At 44.1% G+C, this 27,282-nt stretch overlaps 1 protein-coding gene across 1 annotated transcript; it reads right to left on the bottom strand.

The window, feature by feature from the left end:
- Nucleotides 1-26,572, bottom strand: LOC142742428 (protein LBH-like). Its single transcript, XM_075852155.1, has 5 exons — nucleotides 26,436-26,572; nucleotides 22,864-22,982; nucleotides 8,417-8,600; nucleotides 3,873-3,932; nucleotides 1-2,955 (listed from the first exon to the last, which is right to left on the bottom strand). Exons 2-5 carry the CDS (start codon nucleotides 22,972-22,974, stop codon nucleotides 2,909-2,911), a joined length of 402 nt encoding a protein of 133 aa, XP_075708270.1. The 5' UTR covers nucleotides 22,975-22,982; nucleotides 26,436-26,572; the 3' UTR covers nucleotides 1-2,908.
- Between the last annotated feature and the right edge of the window lie 710 nt (nucleotides 26,573-27,282).

Below are 27,282 nucleotides of genomic sequence, written 5' to 3'. Positions count from 1 at the left end.
AGCGGTTCAGATTGTGTACGCATAATTTTGAAAAATATTATTTACAATATTATATATTTTTCACACATTTCTCATGTTTACATAGTGTACGTTTTAGCTATTTAACATTTCTACACCATAAAATACTTATATACTGAATTTCATTGTATACATTATTTCCTTTTAATATACTTACCTGTTCTACTTTTTCTGCTACATTTTCCCACAATCGGCTCCTGTTGGTCATCGCTGTTTCTGAGCTTTGTTTGAGACGCAATGACATGTTCTCCATAAAGATGTAATGTCACTGCGGCTACCAATTACAAGGAACAAAATTTCACACCGACTGGCAGTGTTTGGCCATTGCAGTCACGTGGCATCATGATGGACAACACATTAGTGCGTTTGAAGCAAAACCTCTGAGTGGCGCAGACCAGCGGAGGGGTAATTAAGCAGAATTTTACAGGTATGAATATTATAAAGTTTGTCATTTTTCTATACAAGTTTTTTTTTAACTTATTATAGTCAGAAAACCCCTTTTAAAGTATCAGTTATACCTTGGTGTAACTACGCTAAACCTATACTGATATATTATAGAATTGCAATTACAGCAAATTAATAGATTCCTTTTATTGAAATCGGGCAGCAACTGGAATATAAAATTCAGCAGACACAGGCTGTTTGTCCAAAGCTTTTGTTTCCTGCATCGTTTTCGCTGCCACCGCGCAGCTCTATTGCCAGATTGCTCCTACACATAGGGAGGGATTTCAATAGTAGAAGTATATTATTTGGGAATTGCTGTTGATGTAGTTCCCTAATATACAGGTAACAGTTCACCTAAGTTGAACCTACATTTTACGTCTGTCTTGGTAACAGATGTCATCTTTGTTGTACATAAGTATTCTTAAAACACGCGTTTCTTCTAGTAAGTGCTGTCATACAATGTTTATAATTGCTTATATATATCAACAAGTAGGTGTGCCACATGGAAATCGAAATATATCGATTATAAAGCAGCAATCCAGGTATTAAAATACATAGTTCTGCACAACAGAATATTGTCTTTTTATTCAGTGGCAGTCATGCTATGTGCCTGCAACTGAGCGATAAGGCTTTAGTCACAATGTGCAAATTAGTTTTTTGCTTATTAAAGGGAATCCGTCACCAGCATTTCACCTATTGAACTTTACTTATCCCTCACTGGCCGCTACTATCAAAATTTCATTGCAGTTATCCCCTCTCCTAAACTCCTCCTCCGACTGTAAATAACGGTCTGTAAACATGTTGCGCCTTTTATCGTAATAATTCGGTGTCCCGTTGTACGCTCACCCCGGAAGAGGACATCAATGCTCAAGTGCGGGATTTTGTGTGCTGGGGGAAGGCTAGGAGCTGTCAATCAATAGTAAGGAGGCGGGATAAACTCGGAAAGACTTGAGGAATGAAGATATGACTCTTTTCAAACAAAGATTTGACTCTTTTCAAACAAAGATATGACTCTTATGCTCATTTGCATACGGTGTGGGAACACTCAAAAACTGAATACTAAAGCTACAGAACCGACTAAGAAGACAATTTTAGGTTAAATAGAAATTATATTTCACCCACTACCCCCTGGTATTGCTGGTTTAATCAGTAAAATGCTGGTGACAGGTTCCCTTTAAGCCAAAAACAAGATTGGATCAAAAGAAAGTGAGGAATAAGAGAAGAGAAGTATAATAAGGTTTTTCCCATGTTTGGGTTCCACTCCTTTCTTTCCTCTTGAAGAAAAAAACAACTTCATACACTGCACCATATCTGCACTGTGAACAAGAACTAATAAGGACGCATTAGCCCTAATGCATAAAAACTGTTGCAACAAAGTTTGTGTAACCCATAGCAACATATCAAATTCTAACTGATCTGATTGGATGCTATAGACAAAAGTAATTGGTTTTATGCATTGTTTATAAACATTTAAATATATATATTGCAATTTGTATTTTGTAGAGGGGCACAAGGCTAAGCAGAGCTGTCTGTATCCTGGTAAACATAGGGCATTGGCCACATTTCCCCAACTGTACGACACATAAATACATTAACAATGAGCAGTCGGCCTCATGAAAAATTTTATTATATCTTTAGTGCTTTAACTCAAATGTTGCTTTAGTGCACATGGCAGTATTAGGTTTGTATGAAGATATGGTAAAAACAGTTTAGGAATTTTAGCAGATTATTGTGGATACAATTGTGAACATAAGGTGTTGTGTATGTGCAACTACTCCACCATGGACAAGGGCACTACTGTTCCCTTAAAGGGTAAGGATCCCAGTAACAGCAGCCCTACTGAACGGGCATGTATGGCATATCCAGTTGATATGCGCTAAAATGTTTATCAAAGTAAAACCCTTTAGAGTAGTGTGTAAATAATAATGTGGGGTTATATGGCAGTTTTGTTAAGCACACTAATATGTATTTGATGGCAAAGGAATATTGTATGTCTTCTAAATTGATATTTAGTAAATTAAATGTAAAATATTATATATATATATATATATATACATATATATATATACTAGTATATATAATGTATGTATCACTGGTGTGGCTGCCCAGCTGTTGAAATGACATCTCCCAAGTATGCCCAGACAGCTTTAGGCGTTGTAGTTTGGGGAGTTTCTAACAATACAATCATGTAACATACGATAATTAAAAAAAATATATACATTCATATACTACATTATTTATTACATTACATGGACTTCCAGTAAATTACAAACAGAAGAAATATAAGAAAGCTAGTATTTCCCAAATTCTTTTACATTTTAATTTATAAGTAATGTATAACAAGCCATCTGTTGGTTGTTGGTTATCTATTAGTTGCACAGTCTCTCTCTGGAATTCATCAAGCCTCTTGTGGCGTGCAGTATCCAGAGTGCCAGCATTGTAAACCTTATTCCTGCTCAGGTTGTGGGTCTTCTGTCTCCTCTTTTGTTTCGTCTAAGACAGTGATACATAATTCGGTTATCTGTATAGCAAAAACAAACTGTAGAATAGTATTATTGACCTGAACATATATACGCATTCTAATTTTTGGAACTTTTTTTCTAATCCTTTTTTTTTTGTTCTTTTTAGTTTTATTACCATTTTTAGCACATGCATATACACATTAACATTACACTACCTGTATCTATGACAATCGAAACATCTCATGAAAAACGTATCATTGAGACCAGAAAGAAAGAGAAGATCTATTCTAATCCTACGTGTTTCCCTTTCTCGTTTACCCTTTACTTTCCCTTTTCCTGCATTCCCACTTTCCCCTGGATATAATGATGTGTTATTGACTCCCTATTGTTGTTTTAAAGATCCTGTTGTTTATCATGGTTATCTGCTTTTGGGGTACAGGTTATAGTGAACTCTAATGCTATAATGTCATTGTCATTATTGCGCTTGCTGATGTATGTGATGTCATGAGATTGACTTGCTTGCACGATACAACTTAAAGGGTATTCCCTTCTTAAGCATTTATGGCATATCCACAAGATATTCCATAAATGTCTGATAGGTGTTGGTCCCACCTCTGGAACCCTTACATTTAAGGAGAACGTTGGTCTTGATTCCCAGCCAAGGCACTCTCCATACAGTTTATAGCCCTCTCCATTAGAGTCTATGTTAGCCCGGTGTGCCTAGTAAGCAGCAGTGGTTGGAGAGTTTGGCGGTCAGGAATCAGCAAACCGGGGTCAACAGACCCCTGTTCTTCTGATAGGTGAGAGGCCCAGAGATAGACCTATTTTTGTCATATCCTGTGGATATGTCTTAAAAGCTTAAAATGGGAATGCCACTTTAATATTGCTAGATTATTTGACTATCCACGTATCTGCAAATTCCCCCCAAAAAAAGAAACAGGTGCCTACCGGTAATTCGGCTTCCATGATTCCACCATGATGGTATTGCTGGAGGTTGACCCTTGTCTTCTGTAGGGACATGAACATCAGAGATTAAATGTTTTTTCCCACCAGTGTTTACCAGATTCCTACACCCTGGACACTGAATGTTATTATGGAATTAGACATATCTAATGTATAACAAGGAGGGAATTATACTGCCCTCCTAGTGTACTCATGAAAACCGAGTTCATTATGAAGAAACCAGGACCGCACCACCAGAGAAGTACCAAATGAGTAGAATTTTAGGGAAGGAAAACAGCCAGAAAGAGAATTTCCATCCAATGGCCAGTTCTTGACTGCATTATAGGTCAAGTCTAGCAAAATTATGAAGGCCAACCAAGGTAGCTGCTTTAAAAAAAAATTCTAAGGAACTTCAGCTCTTTTAAGGCAATGGGAAAATCTACTGCACTGGCTGAATGGTCTTTAACACTGTTGGGCACTTCTTTGAAGTCTGTAATACTCTGATTTTGCCAATTCAATCCACCCATCAATGTTGTTTTTTGACGCTTCTTTCTACCTTTAGAATTGTACAAAGATATATCATTAGTGATATCTAAGTACTAGACCATCAATCTTTTAACATTAAAAGCATGGAACTTTATTTCTTTGTTGTTTTTGGGGATTTTTACAAATGGTTGCTAGAATGATCTCCTCAGACCCTTTATTTTAGTCTAGCTTTTGTCATTCAACAAGAATATGTAGACATAGCTTGATATAGCTGGATCTCTTCTGGTTAAGTTATTTCCACAAAAAATCTTCCAGGAACTGGCAGAAGAGAACTACTTGAAGAAGAATCCACAGGGAATGTGTCTCTTACACTCAGACTGTTGGAAGAGAACCTAAATTTTTAGAAAGCAATGACTTTTAAGAAGAATGTCTTATTCGCACTGGAGTAATGGAGAATGGAGCCAAAGAGAAGCATGTCTTGAGATGGCAGGTGTCTTGAACTGCAGAAGCTGGCCAATCCTGGGTTTTAGCCTCTTTCTGTTTAGTGCTTAGGGCAGTGAGTGAAGAAATTTTGAATAAAGTGATGATATTAATTTGTGTAACCAAGGAATCTTTGGACAGCATTGGGATCCACAGGTTGAGATTAATTTTAAATAGCATAAACATTGACTGGATCCATGCGAAGACCCTCAGTAGATGATGTAGCCCAGAAATTGAATTTCTTTTTCTTACTTTTCATAAAGGCATTTCTCCAACTTGACATATAGAGAATTTTGTCGGAGCCAAAGTAATACAGAACGGGCGTGAGAGCAATCAGTTTTCTTGTATGACAAAACATTACAGATGAGTGATAGCGGTGGAGGAGTGCGAAAGAGGGGGTAGGGAGGGGTGACCACAGACCTAATGCCCTATTGAGAGACAACACACAAGAAGGTAGAGTGGGGAGGAAAGAGGGGTATTTACCCTCTTCCTCATCGACGTCTGGGCTGCCTCTTTCAGCAGGCTGTGTATTACCCTGCGGCAGTTCTGGACGAACACACTCTCGCTTCGCAAAATTAGGCAATTCCTGTCAGACCATATAGCGTCCTTAAAACAGTTCATAAGGCGCCTGGATTGCCCCAACAGTGTGAATCCCAGGAAATAATCAATAAAGTACCGAGTGGTACAACAGGCTGTTCCTGGGAACTGAGTCCTTGAGTTCGTGTTCCAAGGCTTTCAACAGGCCCTGTGCAAAGGGGCACTCCCAGAAAATGTGCTCCCATAGGGAACTTAAATGTACCTCGTATTTTGCAAATTCAAGGCATGCTCCAAAGAATGCGGTTATACAAAGGTAACTAGAAGCATTGCTTCATGTCTCATGGAGGCACCACACCAATACGAGTTGAAAGCTTGTTGTAGACTGTATTTCAGTCCGTGCACACACTATTGCTGTGTGCATGATCCCTAAAGGTGACCCTGCAGGAAAGGGTGTCTGTACCTCAAGATTAGGGCCAGGTCAGGGAGTGCTGTCTCTGTTAAATTTATACTGGATGTCCAGAATCATCAATTTGTTCCTGCTGGCACATGAGATGTAAATCCGGCACTTGTTGATATAATTATTTTGCACCCAAACGCCAATAAAAAAAATTGCATAAACTACTAGAAGATGTTTATGCTGCAAACCAAGATGAAAAATGGCGCAATGTCTCTCATAAAGATGATGCACATTACTTGTGCCAATTTTATAACTCAAATTACAATACGTTTTTGGAGCATGTTTGTCCATGGGCTGTGTCTGGTATTGCAGCTCACCCCTATTCCAGTGAATATGGCTTAACTGCAATAACAAATACAGCCCATGGACAAGAGTGGAACTCTTTCTGGAAGAAAAAAAAGCAAGCCTTTTTCTAATCCTGGACAACCACTTTAAAGGGGTTGTTCGGGCACGGACAACTGATGACCTATCCACTGCATAGGTCGTCAGTATATGATCAGCGGGGTTAGGACCCCGCACTGATCAGCTGCTCTGGCTGTCTCTGGGCAACGGATGTTATGCAGTGTATGCAGAGTTCGGAGCCGGAAGCAGATGGCTCCGACCACTGCATAGCGGAAGTGCTGCAGAATTGCAGCTCTGCTCTATTCACTTGAATAGGTGCAGAGCTGCAGTACTGCAGCTCGGCCGCTATTCTGGACCGGAGCCATCTTCTTCCAGCATGGACATCCGGAGCAGCTGATTGGTGCAGGGTCAGAGTGTCGGACCCCTACCCATCATATACTGATGACCTATGATGTGGATAGGTCATCAGTTGTCCGTGCCTGGACAACCCCTTTAATGTATAATATTTAGAACCTAACGTCCTGAAACTAATTAAAACCCAGCGTGGTTGTCCACTGCTGGAAGTAGTCTCTCGACATCATTGCCTGATGTTGCCTTCTCAACGCTCCTCTTCTCTAGAAGATAGATGGAGGGGTGTCTCTGTAGGGTGATCTACCCCAGTGAAAGATCCCCTACCAACACCTTCTATTCACCATATTTGTGCGAGACTTTCCATACATTTATGAACGGGGACCTCCAATGTTCCCCCGCAATTGTCAGCCACCTGATCATCTGAATGAATAGTCTACCAGTTTAGTGATCTTTCATCTTTAAATGGGAAATCCAGTGAAAATTATTTTCTGATCTATTGTAGATACACATGAGAAGCTCACATTAATGAAGTCTGTGATCTCGAACCTCGACTGATTTCCAAAACAAAGGGGATCTATTTTGAGTGTTTAAAATATAAAAACTTCAGCTCACTTTGCAAAAAACAAGGCCTCACACAACTCAATTGATGGAAAAAGAAATAATCTCTGGGCCTCAGAATATGGCGACCCAAAACACATTTTTTTATTTAACAAAATGTTTCTATCATGTAAAAGTAGTAAAACTTAAAAATAACTATATAAATTTGGTATTGCCGTAATCGTATTGAACCACAGAGTAATGTTAACATGTTATTTTTACCGCCGGGTGAACGCCGTAAAAAAACACTGGGGAAATGTTGTTGTTTTTTTTATTCCACGCCGCAAATTAAGTTTCCCAGTACATTATATAGTACATTAAATGGTGCCAGTAAAAGATACAACTAGTCCCGCAAAAAAAACCTCATATGCCCAAGTCAATAGAAAATGTAAAAAGTTATGGCTCTTGGAAGGAGAGGAGTAAAAAATAAAAATGAAAAATCGCCTGGTTAAACCTAAAAACCCATCTTAGCTATATTTGCTTTGCAGGTGAATGCAATGATTGGCAGAGGCCAATCAAAGATTCCTTCGATGGGATTACTGGGATGAAGCCGAAAAAGGTCTACAATGTTAGACTATATCTAGTTCTTAGAACCTCTACTTCAAGTTCAGTGCTTTACTTTTTGGCCAAGTGAGCATTGTGGAGAGAAGTGTATGATGCTGACCAATCAGTGACCAATCAGCGTCATACACTAATGTGCTGTGTAAATGAATGGAGAGAATTGTATGACGCTGATTGGTCACTGATTGGTCAGCGTCATACACTTCTCTCCACAACGCCCACTTGGCCAAAAAGTAAAACACGCCCAGTTGTCCATTAAGAAAGTCATTAGCATAAAGCTAAAATAGGTCATAACTCTGTCAAAAATGATCGTTTTTCTAAATAAAAACACTGCTGTAATCTACATTACAGCGCCAATCACATCATGTACAAGGTAGGACATTTATAATGTGGTGACAGAGCCTTTTTAAAGCCCCATTCTGCAATGAAAACGTTAGACAATGTTGAAAGTGGACTCATCTGAACCCCCACATGTTTGTGGGCTATTAGTCAGGAATGATTTTTCCGCTCTGTTTAGTTTCTACAGCTAGAACGGGACATTAACAATAATTTTCCACAGCGTTTCCCAAAATGCTTTTGATTCTGAATGAATTAATAGAGGACATTTGGAAAATTTATGACCTACTGTTTCAATAGGCTAAAGGTGTATTCACATTATGAGGTTTTCGACCTCGCGGCAAAAAACGTGGCAAAACCACACCGTGTGAATACATCCTTAGAGTTTATCAATTTTAATCACCTTCTGTTTTCTCTTCCTCTGCATCATCTTCAGTCAGGTCTTTCTCTTTTCGTACAGATTCTGGTGGCCATCGCAACTCACCGCTTTCTACGTTAATTATATCTGTTGGTTCCACCACAATGGAGGGCAACCTTCCTCTCATTTTTACTGGAACCTCCTCTTCTTCACAAGGGTCTGGGAAGATCTAACAGAATTGCACAGAAGACAGAACATTAGGAACAATTTACAAGGACGGGAACTGTTAAGAAGAAAATACCAGTAGGGCACATTCACATGTGCCATTCTTCTTCTTGGCAATGCCCCAGATTTTGCATGGTTGTGAATGTCACTTTTCAAAATCATGTTCACACAATGTAGTTGAAAACCCATGCGTTTTTGTGGGTATCATGCCCTATCCCTTATATAAAATGGAATTAAAACTGTTATTGCAATTTTGCATAGAAGCTGCTCTAGGAACATTTCTTAAATCTGCTTTTTTAAGTAAACATTGAAGTGAATGGGAGAAGTCTGTAATACTGTGCACCGCCGCTACAAGTGTGTCGGCGATTCACAATACAGAACAAGCAAGGTATGAATGGGAAGCCGCACTCGTACAAGTACCGTGGCTCCTTCAAAACAGCTGATCGGTGGGGGTGCCAGGAATCGGACCCCCACCAATCAGGTATTGATGGCCTATCCTGAGGATAGGCCATCAATTTCTTAGCACTGGAAAACCCCACTAAGCAACCAAAGCTGGTAAAAGTGAATTCCACAGTTTACTTACCATACTGTACAATATACAGGGTGGGCCATTTGTATGGGTACACCTAAATAAAATGGGAATGGTTGGTGATATTAACTTCCTGTTTGCGGCACATTAGTATATGGGAGGGGGAAAACTTTTCAAGCTGGGTGTTGACCATGGCGGCCATTTTGAAGTCGGCCATTTTGTATCCAACTTTAGTTTTTTCAATGGGAAGAGGGTCATGTGACACATCAAACTTATCGAGAATTTCACAAGAAAAACAATGGTGTGCTTGGTTTTAACGTTACTTTATTCTTTCATGAGTTATTTACAAGTTTCTGACCACTTATAAAATGTGTTCAAAGTGCTGCCCATTGTGTTGGATTGTCAATGCAACCCTCTTCTCCCACTCTTCACACACTGATAGCAACACCACAGAAGAAATGCTAGCACAGGCTTCCAGTATCCGTAGTTTCAGTTGCTGCACATCTCGTATCTTCACAGCATAGACAATTGCCTTCAGATGACCCCAAAGATAAAAGTCTAAGGGGGTCAGATCGGGAGACCTCGGGGGCCATTCTTCTGCGGTGTTGCTATCAGTGTGGGAAGAGTGGGAGAAGAGGGTTGCATTGACAATCCAACACAATGGGCAGCACTTTGAACACATTTTATGTGGTCAGAAACTTGTAAATAACTCATGAAAGAATAAAATAACGTTAAAACCAAGCACACCATTGTTTTTCTTGTGAAATTTTCCATAAGTTTGATGTGTCACATGACCCTCTTCCCATTGAAAAAACTAAAGTTGGATACAAAATGGCCGACTTCAAAATGGCCGCCATGGTCAACACCCAGCTTGAAAAGTTTCCCCCCTCCCATATACTAATGTGCCACAAACAGGAAGTTAATATCACCAACCATTCCCATTTTATTTAGGTGTATCCATATAAATGGCCCACCCTGTATATAATACAAACAGGACCTTCATTATTCCCACATATTTCCAAAAATCAATCATTTAAGTTCTAATAAAGTTTAAAACCTTCAGAACTGACGGTATATTGGAGTTATTGCCATTTTGCTATACTGTCATCTTTTTTTCTGTACATCCAAGAAAGTTGCACCTGCACCGTCTGTCGACCATTTCAAACATTTTCATATGTAAATGGAATATTGGGGGTTTAGTAGAGAATTGAGAATACAATGCGGCAGAGGGAGAGATGCTATAAGGAATTACCCAGCTACACATTTACATGTTTCACATAAAGCCACATGACCTATCAATATTTTTATTTTGCAAGGAGACCAGATTTCCTGGGAGAAAAACAAGTAAACATGTAAATATCAGACTCCATCAATAAATACATTTTCACATTAGTTTATAGGCTAGGGCTTCATGGCGACTTTGGCCACGACACATCGATCTATCACTTCTGTGCTAATGTGAACCCTTTTCTGCAAACTTACATTCAGAGCCGGGCAGCGCCACCAGAGACACTTTCTGTTAATTGACAGATGTTTCCAGTGGCGTAACTACCGCCGTAGCAGCAGTAGCGGCTGCTACGGGGCCCGCGGCATGGGGGGCCCGTGTCGCCTGCCGGCACGGGCCCCCACCATGGCCGGAGGCTCCGCTACCAGCCGCTATGGCTGCTACAGCGGGACGCCACTGAACACTACGGCAGAGCAGGGAGGTATCTCCCCGCTCTGCCATTAAACAAAAGACATGTATCCACAGGATAGGGGATACATGTGTGATCGCTGGCAGCGATAGGGAGAACGGGGGACTGAAAGTCCCCTGAAGTTCTCCATCACAAACCTCGGACTTCCGGGGTCTGTGTCGGCAGCTCGTAGAAATGAATGGAGCGCCGGTCGCGCTTGTGCGCATGCGTGACCAGCGCTCCTTTCATTTTTGTTGAGCTGCGCAGACGCCGCAAGTCAGAGGTTAGTCATGGAGAACTTGCGGGACTTTCGGTCCCCCGTTCTCCCTATCGCTGCCAGTGATCACACATGTATCCCCTATCCTGTGGATAGGGGATACATGTCTATTGTCGGACACGCTGTAGGTCGCATTTTTTTGGGAGGGGGGACGCTGTATGGCGTTCCCTACAGGGGGGGACAACGACGCTGTATGGCGTTCCCTACAGGGGGACGACGCTGTATGGCGCTCCCTACAGGGGGGGACGCTGTATGGCGCTCCCTACAGTGGGGGGCGCTGTATGGCGTTCCCTACAGGGGGGGGGGCGCTGTATGGCGTTCCCTACAAGGGGGGGGGCGCTGTATGGCGTTCCCTACAGGGGGGGGCTCTGTATGGCGTTCTCTACAGGGGAGCTGTATGGCGTTACCTACAGGGGGGGCTGTATGCCATACAGCCCCCCCTGTAGGGAACGCCATACAGCCCCCCTGTAGGGAACGCCATACAGCCCCCCTGTAGAGAACGCCATACAGCCCCCCCTGTAGGGAACGCCATACAGCCCCCCTGTAGAGAACGCCATACAGCCCCCCTGTACGGAACGCCATACAACCCCCCCTGTAGGGAACGCCATACAGTCCCCCTGTAGGGAACGCCATACAGACCCCCCCTGTAGATAACGCCATACAGTCCCCCCCCTGTAGATAACGCCATACAGTCCCCCCCCTGTAGATAACACCATACAGTCCCCCCTGTAGATAACGCCATACAGTCCCCCCTGTAGATAACGCCATACAGTCCCCCCTGTAGATAACGCCATACAGTCCCCCCCTGTAGATAACGCCATACAGTCCCCCCCTGTAGATAACGCCATAAGTCCCCCCTGTAGATAACGCCATACAGTCCCCCCCTGTAGATAACGCCATTCAGTCCCCCTGTAGATAACCCCATACAGCCCCCCCTGTAGATAACGCCATACAGCCCCCACTGTAGATAACGCCATACAGCCCCCTGTAGATAACGCCATACAGCCCCCTCTGTAGATAACGCCATACAGCCCCCTGTAGATAACGCCATACAGCCCCCTGTAGATAACGCCATACAGCCCCCTGTAGATAACGCCATACAGACCCCCTTGTAGATAACACCATACAGCCCCCTCTGTAGATATCTACAAAGGGGGCTGTATGGCATTATCTACAGGGGGCTGTATGGCGTTATCTACAGGGGGCTGTATGGCGTTATCTACAGAGGGAGTGTATGGCGTTATCTACAGAGGGGGCTGTATGGCGTTATCTACAGTGGGGGCTGTATGGCGTTATCTACAGAGGGGGCTGTATGGCGTTATCTACAGTGGGGGCTGTATGGCGTTATCTACAGAGGGGGCTGTATGGCTTTATCTACAGTGGGGGAGGTATGGCGTTATCTACAGGGGGGGATGTATGGCGTTATCTACAGAGGGGGCTGTATGGCGTTATCTACAGAGGGGGCTTTATGGCGTTATCTACAGGGGGGGTTGTATGGCGTTATCTACAGGGGGGGACTGTAAAAAAGGCACTATCTACAAGGGGGGGGGGGGTTTGTGTGACACCCAGGGGAGGGGGGGCCCCAGTCAAAAGTTTGCTATGGGGTCCAGTCTTTCCTAGTTACGCCCCTGGATGTTTCCCTATTACTGTACATAGGGAAACATATGTCAATCAGCGCGGAGTGGGCGTACTCATCTCTGTGCTCTGAATTTAGGTTCTCAGAAACGGGTTCACATTAGCGCATATGTAACAGACCGCTGAAATCAGCATGTCTGTTACTACATTATGCTGCTCTCAGTGAGGGAAGCATAATGAGAATAACAGGTTCCCTTTAAGAGGTGTCCGCCCGTTAATAAAATTGGAGCATCTTACTCCAGCTTTTTCCCCCAATGTGTATATCGTGCAAGTTAAACAAGTTAAAAGTGTACCTTCTCACTTTAAGGCTGGGTTCACACGTTTTTTGCAGGCGGAAAATCTGCCTCAAAATTCTGTTTGGAATTTTGCGGCAGATTTTCCTCTGCCTGCACGCCGATTTTTGCTGCGTTTTTCACCCGCGGCCATTGAGCGCCACGGGCATAAAACGCTGTGAAATACCCTTTCTCTGCCTCCCATTGATGTCAATGGGGGGTCAGAGGCATAAACGCCCCAAGATAGGGCATGTCACTTCTTTTTCCCGCGAGACAGTTTTTCCGCTCGTGGGAAAAAAACGCCTCTGTCTCCCATTGAAATCAATGGGAGGCATTTTCAGCCGTTTTTTGCCGTGTTTTGTGGCGCGGTTTCCGCGTCAAAAAACTCGCCAATAAACTCCGTGTGAACGCCCCTTAACACTACACCATAGTTCAGAGGTGACGAGTTAGCTGCCGTTCAAGAGCTTTAGTTGTAGATCACTTGCTACCCGTCCAAAAATCATGATTTGAATCTTATTATAAGTGCCCTATCTCCTACATCCGGTGATCGGCGCTGTAATGTAGATAACAACACTGTTTTTTATTTTGAAAAACGATCGTTTTTGGGGAAGTTATGAGCAACTTTAGAATTATACTAATTACTTTCTTAATGCCCAACTGGACATTTTTTTACTTTTGACCAAGTGGGCGTTGTAAAGAGGAGTGTATGACACTGACCAATCAGGTGTAGGACTTAATCGCTGCACAGTGTGATCTCGCAAGTTCACGCTGCTGCTGTCATTCATAGCATCATAGCTACCTACCGTAATGCATAATGCCTACTGTCAGGGGCGTAGCTAAAGGCTCATGGGCCCCGATGCAAGAATTCTTACTGGGCCCCCCCCCCCCGCAAACTTCTCATGGCCGACGGTCCGCAGCTTTCAGCTGCATCGCTGGGTCTCTTAAGTGACCCAACAATGCAGCACTAGCAGCCGCGGCGTCACTAAGGCTGGGTTCACACACCCTATTTACGGACGTAATTCGGGCGTTTTAGCATTGAATTACGTCCGAAAATGCGGCTCAAAAGCGTTGGCAAACATCTGCCCATTCATTTGAATGGGTCTTACGATGTTCTGTGCCGACGGTCATTTTTTTTACGCGCCGCTGTCAAAAGGCGGCGCGTAAAAAAGACGCCCGCGTCAAAGAAGTGCCTGACACTTCTTCAGACGTAAATGGAGCCGTTTTCCATGGACTCCATAGAAAAACAGCTCCAATTACGTCCGGAATGGACGCAGCGAAAGACGCCTGCACATGCCATGACGGCTGAAATTACGGTGCTGTTTTCTCCTGAAAACAGCACCGTAATTTCAGCCGTAACGGACGCTGCCGTGTGAACATATCCTCAGGGCTTAAAATGTCAGGGAAATAGCCCCAATACATATGTGTCCGCCCAAAAAAAAGTGTGTATATGAGACAGCATAGCATATCTATAGCACTACGACCCTATAAACTATGGATAGGATTAGATACAGTGGCTCAGCAGACAGTATCACACAGGATAGGATTAGATGCAGGGCCCAGCTGGCTGACATTGCGGCTCCAGCGCTGGACCCAGGACAGTTAAGAATAATAATTTTGCTTCTTTATGTGTTACTGATTATTTTTGTGTGTTTGTGTTTTTTTACAGGTTCGGTTTGTTGGACTTCGGATACGAGGACTTCAATGACGGCGTTTTTTTTTATTCTCAATAAAATGGTTAATGGGGGTTGTTTTTTTATTTCAATAAAATATTTTTTCTATGTGCTTGTATCTTTTTAAACTTTATTATCACCGCCTTAGTAATGGCCGCCGACTGATTAACAACCTCCATTACTAAGGCGAGGCTTAATGTTAGCCGGTGCAGAGGCTACACTAACCCCCATTATTACCCCGGTACCAACCGCCACCAGGGGTACTGGGAAGAGCCGGGTACGAACCAGTACCCGACCATCTGTAGTGACGGGCAGGCACCGGGGTGGCTGCAGGCTGGTAGTATTAGGCTGGGGAAGGCCAAAAACAGTGGCCCATCCCACCCTGGTAATGCTGCCTGCTGCTGCTGTGTTGTATCTGGCTGGTTATGAAAATTGGGGGGGACCCCACATCGTTCTTTCCAATTTTATTTTATTTTTTTAAATGACGTGCGGTCCCCCCCATTTTTCATAACCAGCCAGATACAATAAAGCAGCAGCAGGCTAGCATCACCAGGGTAGGAAGGGCCACTGTATCTGGTCTTTCCCCTCCTGATAATACCAGCCTGCGGCCACCCCAGTTGCCGACCATCACTACAGATGGACGGGTACTGGATCGTACCCGGCTCTTCCCAGCACCCCTGGTGGCGGTGGGTACCGGGGTAATAAAGGGGGTTAGTGTTAGCCTCTGCATCCGCTAACACTAAGCCCCGCCTTAGCAATGGATGCTGTCAATCAGCTGGCGGCCATTACTAAGGCGGTAGTAATATAGTTTAAAAAAAAACACAAAGACATAGAAAAAATATTTTATTGAAATAAAAAAAAAACCCACACAGCCCTCATTAACCATTTTATTGATAATAAAAAAAAGCTGTCATCGAATTAGTCCTGGAATCCGACGTAGTCCAACGACCGAACCTGTAAGAAAACACACAAAAAATGATTAGTAACACGTGTGTTAGGCTTAGATACAGGGCCCATGTGTGATACTGTCTGTGGGACCCTGTATCTAAGCCTACCACAACGTAGGCTTAGATACAGGGTCCAGCAGACAGTAATCTTATACAGTATAAGATTACTGTGTGCTGGGGCCCTGTATCTAAACCTACAGTGTGGTAGGCTTAGATACAGGGCCCAGCAGACAGGATCACACATGGGCCATGTATCTAAGCCTACCATGTGATTGGCTTAGATACAGGGCCCAGCAGACAGGATCACGCATGGGCCATGTATCTAAGCCTACAGTGTGGTAGGCTTATATACAGGGCCCACCAGACAGGATCACACATGGGCCATGTATCTAAGCCTACCATGTGATTGGCTTAGATACAGGGCCCAGCAGACAGGATCACGCATGGGCCATGTATCTAAGCCTACCATGTGATTGGCTTAGATACAGGGCCCAGCAGACAGGATCACGCATGGGCCATGTATCTAAGCCTACCATGTGATTGTCTTAGATACAGGGCCCAGCAGACAGGATCACACAATCTGTGATCCTGTCTCATGGGCCCCCTAAGCCTGCAACATCGTAGGCTTAGGGGTTGTGCAGTCCCTAAACATTGATGGCCTATCCACAGGATAGGCCATCAATAGCTGATGTGTCTCCCGGGACCCGCCAATCAGCTGTTTTGAAGGGGCCGCAGCACTCGTATGAGAGCTGCTTCCCCTTTATTTCACTACTCGCTCACACTGTGAATCGCCGACACGGATTCACAGTGTGACCGGAATGAAGTGACAGGAATGAAGGGGAGCAGCTCTCGTACGAGTGCTGCGGCCCCTTCAAAACAGCTGATTGGCGGGTCCCGGGAGTCGGTCCCCGCCAGTCAGGGCTAACCTTACCTTCCTCTGCAGCCGCGGCGGGAGTTCTGTTGTCTCGATGCTGTGCGCGGCGCATAGCGCTGTGACGTCATGCGCTGCACACAGCGCTTGACGTCAGGACCTCCGCTGCGATCCGGAACCAGGAAGGTAAGTAAAGTATGTTACTATAGTAACAGGGGCCCGCGGCCCGAGTTACTATAGTAACTTTTTATTGATGTGGTGCGGGGGGCCGTGGGCCCCCCTGGCTTCGGGGCCCGGTCGCAATTGCGACCGCTGCGACCCCTATAGCTACGCCAGTGCCTACTGTAAAATTTGGTGGAGGAGGAATAATGGTCTGGGACTGTTTCAAGTTTTGTTCTAGGTCCCTTATTTCCAGTGAAGAGTAATGTTAATGCTACAGCATACCAATACATTTTGGACAATTGTATGCTTCCAACTTTGTGGCAACAGTTTGGGGAGGAAACTTTTCTGTTCCAGCTTGACTGTGCTCCTGTGCACAAAATGAGGTTCATAAAGACATAATGTGATGAGTTTGGTGTGGAGGAACTCGAGTGGCTGCATAGAGCCCTGTCCTCAACCCCATTGAACACTTTTGGGATGAATTGGAATGCCGATTGTGAGCTAGGCCCTCTCATCTATTTGCTGAATTGGCACAAAAGTCCTGCAGACACACTCAAAAATCTTGTGGAAAGCCTTCCCTGAAGAGTGGAGGCTGTTATAGCCATAAAAAGCTTTTATTTGGAATGGGATGTCCAACAAGCTCGTAAAGGCATGATGGTCAGGTGTACACATACTTTCGGAAAGATAGTGTAGTTACATTTCAGTTATAGTTATATTCACAATTGTGTTCAACCTTGTAGCAAATGAAAAATAGAAAAACAAAACATATTTGGCCGAAAGTAAAAAAAACAAAAACCTTTTGGCTGGAATGACACATGTAGCTTTTATGGTAGTTTTTGTTTTAACCAAAGCCAGATGTGGATCTAACAAGAAGGAAGTCTATCAGTCCTTCCTTTTTTGCTCTCCCTTTTGGATCCACTTTTGGTGGATCAAAACTGCATAAAAAACTTCATCGAAAAATGTGTGTGTGATCCTGGCCTTAGACTTTGCTTTCCTCTGTATCAGGGCGAAACAAAATCCTAAAATCGACCTCTCCGATTCATCCACGTCCTCTAGCTTTCCTTGGTTGAACTTGATGGACGTGTCTTTTTTCAACAGTACAAACTATGAGCTATGTAACAATAAATACCTTGGATTATTTTTTTCAAGATTTACCATAGAATAGAAAGGAGTCACAGTTACATGCAGCCATGGAATTTAATATTATTTTCCACGTTGAGAAAAGTACACTAAAGTTAGCCATGTATGTAAAGAATGTCCCGTGATGTAATGAACCCTTTTTTTTTATGCGACCAGAGCAATTATCAGGAACGGGTACATACTGAAATAGATATTACCCGTGAAAATCATTTGTATCATGCAAAATATTTTATCTTTGACATAGTAAACAATACGATCATAGCATTTACTGCTAGCAAGCTAGAGCATTTCTTTAAATCAAGAATGATAAGTGTTCCAACCAGGGGCGTAACTAGGAAAGACTGGGCCCCATAGCAAACTTTTGACTAGGCCCCCCCCCTAGGTGCCACACCCAGACTTCCTTGTAGATAGTGCCCCCTGTAGATACTGCCCCCCTCTAGATTGTGCCAGACAGCCCCCCCTGTAGACAGTGATATTCAGCCCCCCCAGTAGACAGTGCTATATAGCCCCTCCTATAGACAGTGTCACACCCCACTTGTAGATAGCGCCCCCACCTCCCACTTGTAGATAGTGCCATACAGCGCCCCCTGTAGATGGCGCCATACATTCCCCTGTAGATAGCGCCATACAGCCCCCCCTTAGATAGCGCCATACAGCCCCCCCTTAGATAGCACCATAGAGCAGCCTTGTAGATAGTGGCATACACCCCCCCTCCTTTAGAGAGCGACATACAGAGAAACCCCCTCATGTAGATAGCGCCTTATAGCGACCCCCAAACAAATAAAAAATAAACTTCATACTCACCTAGGCCCTGTTCCCGTGATGAACGGAGTGAATCAATGCCGACAGGATCTTTGTGTAGGCCGGCGTGATCCAGTGACATCATCACGCCGGCCTATAGCCTAGTAAATGGCAGGCTACCTCCCTGCTCTGCCATAGCCTTCAATAGTATCTGCATCCTAAGCCATAGCTGCTTCTAGCGGCACCACCGGGCATGGGGGGCCCATGGCGGTTGGTAGCACGGACCCCATCATGCCGTGGGCCCCGTAGCAGTCGCTATGGCTGCTACAGCGGTAGTTGCCCCACTGGTTCCAACTGATGGAACATGTTTATATCAGTCAGATTTTGGTGCAGATGTTTTAAACAAAGCCAGAAATGGATCAAGGAGGAAGAAGTATATGTTTTTCCTTTATCTTTCCGATTCGTTGTGAAACGGCTTCTGGCTTTGGCTCAAAAATCTGCATCAAACTCTGCAACAAATACAGAGTGTGAATCCAGCATTCGGCCTCCTTGCACACGTGGCATAATTGCTGCAGATTTTCTGTCTGGATTTGCGTATGGAAAATCTGCAGAGTATTACAGTAGCAGCAAAGTGGATTAGATTTTAAAAATCTCATTCACACGCTGCTGAAAATTTCCATGCAGACATTGACCTGCGGTGCAGATTTTTGAAACAGCAGCAAGCCAATTTATGCTGCGGAATAGTTGCATATTTGTTGCAGACTTTCCCCATTGAGTTCAATGGGGCAGTGAAATTCTGCAACAAATTGCAAGTGATGCAATTTTTGCTGCTGGAAAGCTGCAAATTCGCCGCAAAATAACAAAGTAAGATGTTCCATTTAAAAAACCAAAAAATCAAATCGATACTCATTGCTCCTGGTATTCCTATAGCGACATTTAAATCCTCCCCGTCAGGTCTCAGTGCTGCCGGCCTCATGGGATGACATTTCATCCCATGTGACCGATACAGCCAATCACAGGCTGAAACGGTCACATGGTTTAAAACGTCATCCCGGGAGGCTGGTAGCACTGACACTAGCCCTGTGAGGAGTAATGTGTCGCTATTGGAGACCAGGGGAGGTAAGTATTGACTTTTTTATTTTCTCCCCTCATCTGGTGTCCACAGTGGCAATTCCAGCCAAAAGTCCACGCTAAATCAACACCAATCTGGTGCACACTTTGCCTGCGATTTCAGGCAGCAAATCCGACCCGTGTGCAGGGGGGCTTAGGCTACAATTTTATGTGAAAAATCTGCATCATAATCGCAGATAAACATAGTTAAAATATGCACATAATGATGCTTTTTTTAATGCGTTTTCTGATGCAGATTTGACATTTTGATGCCGAAACAGGTGCAAATTTAATTTTGCGGATTTGGGTGCGTTTTTTTTTTTTTTATAAGATTACTTGAAATCTCATTTACTTTGCTGGTACTATATTACACTGTGGATTTGCCACAGTAAGGCCTCATTTACACGAGCGTAATATACGCGCGTGCTTTTCACGCGTGTCGTACGCACCTATATTACTCTATGGGGCAGTGCAGACGATGCGTGAATTTTGCGCTGCGCGAGTGCGTGGCGTAAAACTCACGACATGTTCTATAATCGTGCGTTTTTCGCGCATCACACACCCATTGAAGTCAATGGGTGCGTGAAAACCACGCATGCCGCACGGAAGCACTTCCGTGCGAACTGCGTGATTCGCGCAAGAGCTGTCAAACTGAATGTAAACAGAAAAGCACCACGTGCTTTTCTGTTTACAAACATCCGAATGGAGTGTCTTAGACATGAGCGAACCGAACTTTACCGTGTTCGGCCGAACTCGTTTTGACCGAACCCGGCAGGAGACAGTCACTGTGCAGGGTGCTGAAAGAGTTAAACTGGTTCAGCACCCTGGACAGTGACTTCCGATTCCAATATACGTGAACGTGTCAAAAAAAAAAAAAGTTCTGACTTACCGATAACTCCCGGCTTCTTCCTCCAGTCTGACCTCCCGGGATGACAATTCAGTCCAAGTGACAGCTGCAGCCAATCACAAGCCAAGCACAGGCTGCAGCGGTCACATGGACTGCCGCGTCATCCAGGGAGGTGGGGCCAGATGTCAAGAGAGGCGCGTCACCAAGGACCCGTCACCAAGGACACGTCACCAAGGCAACGGCCGGGAAGTTCTCGGTAAGTACGAACCTCTTTTTTTTTAAACAGGTTACGCGATATGGTGATCGGAATGCACTGTCGAGGGTGCTGAAAGAGTTACTGCCGATCAGTTAACTCTTTCAGCACCATGGACAGTGACTGACGTCGACTAGCCTCATTTCTATGATGGCGGCTGCGCGAAAATCACGCAGCCGCGCATCATACACGGATGACACACGGAGCTGTCAACTGCCTTTTGCGCACGCAAAATACTGCGCTTTTTGCGCGTGCAAAACGCACACGCTCGTGTAAATGAGGCCTTAAATTGATACAGAAAATCCACACTCAAAGAGGCTCTGTCACCAGTTTATTAATTCCCTATCTCTGAACTAATGTAATAGGTGCTTTGCTGCTTATAACTACAGTGTGATTTGTTTTAAAAAAATGTTTATTAGTTGCAGAGTTATGTGCATTTTTAGAAATATGCTATTGTGGCTCTAATAGCAAAATAGGAGGTGACTCTTTCTTTTCACTCTGGGTGATGTAATGTTTTCTGTATGACGCTGTCCAATCAGCATACAGCTTCTCCCCCTTCCCTGCCCAGCAACACAGCCTGATCATATAGTATACAGCTTCCTTTCCCGACTGTGTTTTCAACTGGCGATATCACTGTGTAGCATCCATGGCCATGTAGCGTTGGGTGTACTCACCCCCGGCGGGCGCAGCCATGGATCTGTGAGCGCTGGCTCACATCTCCTTCCCAGGAGACGCCAGCGCTCACTTCCACTCCGGTCGGCTGTGTCCCGCAGCGTGCGCGCGCACATGGGAAATCATTATCATCAATTAGCCCATGATTCCCTGGAGGGCCCTGCCCCTTTGCTCATTGCCTGAGCGTTGTTAGTATTCCCATGTCAGTCTTGCAAATGGTCCCTTAGTGTTATCCTGTTCCTGTTGTTTCCTGTGCCCTGCTACCTGCATCCTGTATCCCGTGCTGTGTTCTTGTTCCTGAGCCTGTTAGTGTTGGAGTCGTGTCCTATTGCATCTGCCACATCCAGTGTCTTCTGCCACATCCAGTGTCTTCTGCCATGTCCAGTGTCTTCTGCCACGTCCAGTGTCATCCGCCACGTCTGGCGCAACCTACTGTCATCCGCCACGTCTGGCATAATCTGCTGCACCAACCTCCATCCGTGCTAAAGCCTCGGCCACTGTCTGGACTATTCAGGTACCCTAGTGCAGGGCTTTGTATTGCTTGGATGCTCTGTTGTTTGACCAGCTGCCTCCCCGCTACGGCGGTGCAGCCTAGTGGGTCCACATACTTACAGACCGTGACACTCCGGTTGTGTTACAGCTAGAAATGTGATCCTCATAGTCCTATGGAAGATTGGAATCTCTGCTGTTCTAGGTGGTCCACAGCCAGAGATATGGCTATTTGAAGTGATCCTCCTTCTCTGCTGCCTCAGGTCTCACACCGTGTGAAGCAGCTTCATGCTGATAGGACAGCGTCAGAGGCTGTGAGGTAGCTCCACCTCAGGAGAATCGCTGGTGTTACCTCTCAGTTGTCTAGTAAAGGCTCATTTACATGTTTAGAAAAAAGCTCATAACTTTTAAAATCATAAACGTTTTGGGAGACAATTTTATTAGATTAGCTAGGAGATTGGGCATTACTAAACTAGTGACAGAGCCTCTTTAAAGGGGTTGTCTCAAGATTTAAAGTTATCCCATAACCACAGGATAGGTGATAACATTCTGATCGGTGGGGGTCCGACCACTGGGACACCAACCGATCACGAGAACAGGGGTCCTGGTCCTCCGAATTAATGGAGCGGCAGGTCGCGCATGCACACTGCCGCTCCATTCACTGTCTATGGGGCTGCCGGAGACAGCCGAGAGCTGTATTTGGCTATCTATGCGCGACCTGCCTCCATTTATTCGGAGGAACAAGACCCCTGTTTTCGTGATCGGTTGGTGTCCCAGTTGTCGGACCCCCACCGATCAGAATGTTATCACCTATCCTGTAGTTATGAGATAACTTTAAATCTTGAGACAACCCCTTTAATACGCATTGTATGCATGTGACTTTACAGTTAAGTTGGAAGTTGCCTGTGGAATTGTCACAATTTGAAAGGGTCTTTGTTGACAGGTATGGTATGCTATAAAGTGTCAAGTGTCTCCCTATTACCTGAAAAGGCAGACGGCTGTCACTATGTTTCAGTGCTTCATCATCCAAGCCATGAATCACTTCATTTACATCCTCCTTCACCGGCAGGCAGAGGACCGATACTTCATTCATGATGTCTCCTAGAAATATTAAGGCAGACATTTTTTTTCTATTAATATTTTCAGTGATAATAATATTTTTTAAGCTCATATGAATTGCAAATCTACCTAGTTATGCAGTGATACATTCACCTATCGCAAATTAATTCATTGCTATGTAGATGATATTCAAAAAAGCTACAGGACATCCTCTGTGGGAGCTACAATGACTGTGTTAGGACCCATGCACACGACCATAGTTGCGGACCCATTCATTTCTATAGGCCACGGACACCTTTCTGTATATTTACACTGTGACCGCTTAGGAGGAAGTTCAGGTGAGTGGCGGTAATATGTGCCGCTCCAACTGAATCATGGACGTGCATGACAGCTGCATGTCAACATGGCATATAATCGGCACGCTCACCCTATGCACAGGGGGATAGTGCTATGATCTACCACTGCTCCCACTACGGAATAGCTGTTTTTGCCGTGATTGCCGCTTAGTACACAGGCAGGCTTGAATGAGCCTGCTCTCAGCAGCACGCTAAGAGACGAACGATAGAGACCCACTTTAGTGTCTCATATTGTTCCTGTAATTTAAAAGGCTGTAGTGACTGCTGGAAATACAGGCATGTAACATTTCAAACCATACAGTCACCTCACTAATCCTAAGGCCCTATTCACACGACAGGGATTCCCAGCCGTGTGACGGACGTTTTTTGAACAGCCATCACACGGCCGCAGTAGGAACAATAGGCCCCAAATGAGGCTACTCACACGGCCGATGTTTTGATGGCCCGGTAAACCGGGTCATCAAAAAATGGTGCATGCCCTATTTTCACATCCGAGTGACAGCCGTGCTTTACACGGCACACAGACTTCTATGGGAGCCGTGCGGCCGGGAGAACGGCTGGAAATAGGGCATGCTCCACTTTTTGATGGCCAGGTTTACCGGGCCATCAAAAAATCGGCCGTGTGAATAGCCCAATATGGGGTCTATTGTTCCTACTGCGCCCGTGTGATGGCCGTTCAGAAAACGGCCATCACATGGCCAGGAATCCCTGTCGTGTGAATACGGCCTAAGTCATACACATCACTGCTGACAATATTTGAGTTCTAAGACAGTAACACCTAATTCCAGGAGTGAATACAAGTGCATGAAAGAAATAAACTCATACAATGCGCTGTATCCTTTGTTGGACGTTCAATCCAATACTATCTGGCATTTCAACTGATTATTGAAGTCCACTATGATGTAAATCGTCAGTGCATATTCTAGTTATTTTTCTGACAGCACGTAAATGAAAACCTGCTATTTGCACAATTAAATCTATAATTTAGACCTATCTATCCCTCCTCATTCCCACTTATAAAGTTATTTAAAAGGTTTGAAAATGTACCTTTTCCAAATCAAATCAAACACAATTTAAGTGGGATTAGATAAGTTTAAAAGGGTTTATTCAATTCAAAGGGACCATTCACCCCATCCCTATACGGTATATTACTCTCACTATAGCCGGGCTATTAGCATAACTGATCCTACACTTCTTGCCCCAATGTTTGCCGTTTCTGCTTAATAATCCACTATAAGTGGTACAAATTGTGGTCATAATAATAAATAAGAATTTTTGGATCCTATAAGAGGCCTTTTCAATTTAGGTTGGTAGTTACATTGGGGATATCCAACCTTTATCCTTAGGAGTGAGAATATCACTTTTTTTTAAAATTTATTTTGTGTACTCTGCATTATCTTAGTCAATTGAATAAAAGTTATATTTTAATGTTATACCCTCTTTTCCCAACCCCCCCCCCCCCTTCATCCCTCTCTAATTCAGTTCAACTTAATGATGGTGCACACCTGGTATAACAGCCTATACTAGTAACAATTCAAGTACTTACACTACATTTACGTATATTTACAGATGTGTGTCTGGGCTGTAGAAATGATCCGGAAAATATAGAACACGTTCTATTCTTGTCCGCAATTGCGCCTCGGACTCGCCCATAGAAGTCTATGGGCACTTCTGCAATTTCAGACGACTACAGATGTGCATCCGTATTTGCGGACAGTAAAAACCCTTACAATCATGTGCATGAGCCCTCAGTCGATCAAATGTCATAGAAACTAATAAGTAGCTAAATACCTGACAATCAGTTAGGCTTCGTTCACATCTGCGCCAGGGTCCCATTCCGTCGGTCCGTCTGAGTTTTAGTCGACTACGCTATTGATTCAGTCAAAATGACGGAACCCTTGCAAAATGGAGACAAACGGAAACCATTGGCACCGGATCCGTCACCATTGAAATCAATGGTGATGGAAACGGAAAGCAATGGTTTCCGTTTATGTCCGGGCTCCGTTCCGACGGAAAGCTCAGATGGAACGGAGCCCTGACGCAGATGTGAACGAAGCCTTAGATAGATGTAATTGATCCACAACTTCTAGGGAATGACAACAATGTGTGTTTTGAGAGGATATATCTCCTCTATCAACCCCCATAAACAACCAGCTTAGATCACCACAGGTGTTTCTTATCTCATCATGTTAGAATTGAACAAGCGGAATTAGGAACAAGGGGTGACTAAACGCGAGGATGATAGGGGGGGCAGAGCGTCCCTAACCTCCCAACCGTCCCAGATTCAGCAGGACAGTCCCGAATTCTGGGCAGTGTCCCGCCATACGAGGCGGTCAGGGTTTGTCCCACTGTCAACTGTATCTGCGTCCTCAGGTCGTAGATACAGTTGAACCCAATACTGAAGCAGGGAACAGTCAGCTCCCTGCTTCAGCATTAGTTCAGAGCGGACGAACAGAGGGAGCTCCGCCGCTGACCGAGGACTCCCCGGGCACATCGCTACTTTAAGTGCCATATATGGACAGTGACGTCAGGGGCTCCTCCTGGAGCGGAATCCCTGTTGCCAAAGCTCTGGCCAGGGATTCCGCTCTTAGAGGGAATCCTTGACGTTACTGTCCATATATGTAAATATCGATTGTGCTGTGATCAATGTTCCCACAAAATTTTTTAACGAATTGAGAAATCACCTCCACCGCTGTAGTGCAATGCATTTTAACTGTTTTACATAACATTCAAATCACAGCATAGTAGTCGACCAAGCTAAAAACGAATGACAGGGGAAAAAAAATCCATGTGGAGGAGAAATGTAGGATTTCGATTTTTTTCATATGCCTAATACTATAACTAAATTCTTCTGTAGAAGAACTTCTTTGGATAGATTTCCCAGGTAGCGTTATCCTAAAATCTCCCATTAAAGTGGTGCTCTAGCTACTATCTGTATTTATACTATGCTGTAAATACTTCTGAAATGCCTCGTGTCTAAAAATGTTCCATAAAAATATTTCAGTGGGTGTGTGTCGAAGGAGAATCTAGACAGGTAGAGTAAATGGCACTTTGACACAGATTTCACTGTCAGTAAAATGTGATCTGCCTATTGCTTTTTATCATATGATTAAAATAAAATATTTGTTAAATGTCCTACCTCTCAGCGGTTGTGCAGTCTCATGCTGGAAGCTTGTAGATCTCTCCCCAGCTGCTTGTAGTCTTAAGAAGGCTCTGTCCTTGGAGCTAGCTAATCCTCATTTCCCCATGATCCCTGCTACGTCGCTTTCTGTTGTACCAACCTAGCTTATAGCAGCCATTAAGACATAAAAGTCTTCATTTATAATAATTGATGTTTTATTTTTATAATTTCAAAATACTGACAAGTCTGGCACGTAAGAATGGTTACTAATTTTTTTAGAAACTTTACATAAATCAATAGACAAGCGAATATTATAAACTTTGTAATATATCTTTTTTTTTTTTTTTAGAGAAAAATTCCTCTTTTATCACTTGTCAGGCTCTTTTTCTCTTTCCTCCAATGGCCTAAGGGTCCTCTTACACGGCCTGACATGGGCCGTGCAAATGAGCACCGATCAACAAGACAGCTCGTTTCACAAGGAGCTATGTATGGGTACGAGCGCTCGTTACTACAATCGCTCGACCCCATGCATTTCTATCATGTCTGCAGCACGTCTCCCTGTTTATACAGGGAGATTTGCCGCTGACAACAATAATATTTTCAGTTGCATAAACTATACAATCAGCTGAAGAACAAACTTTCTGTGAATGCTCGTTTGCCTGATAATTGGCCCGTGTAAAAGGGCCTTAACTGTTCACTCACTAAATCCATCTCCTCAAGACAAGACGGACTATCAGCTCACTGAAGTTTTAGGTTACAGCTGCCCATGGAGGTCTAAAGAGAAGGGGGAGCAGAAGCAGAGTGAGAAAGAGGCAGAGACACACACACACACACGCACACACACACACACACACACACACACACA

Source organism: Rhinoderma darwinii, chromosome 2, assembly GCF_050947455.1.
Source record: "Rhinoderma darwinii isolate aRhiDar2 chromosome 2, aRhiDar2.hap1, whole genome shotgun sequence".
NCBI classification, from domain to species: domain Eukaryota; kingdom Metazoa; phylum Chordata; class Amphibia; order Anura; family Rhinodermatidae; genus Rhinoderma; species Rhinoderma darwinii.
The sequence above is the reverse complement of the archived record's forward strand: the minus strand, read 5'-3'. Positions and strand labels throughout refer to the sequence as shown.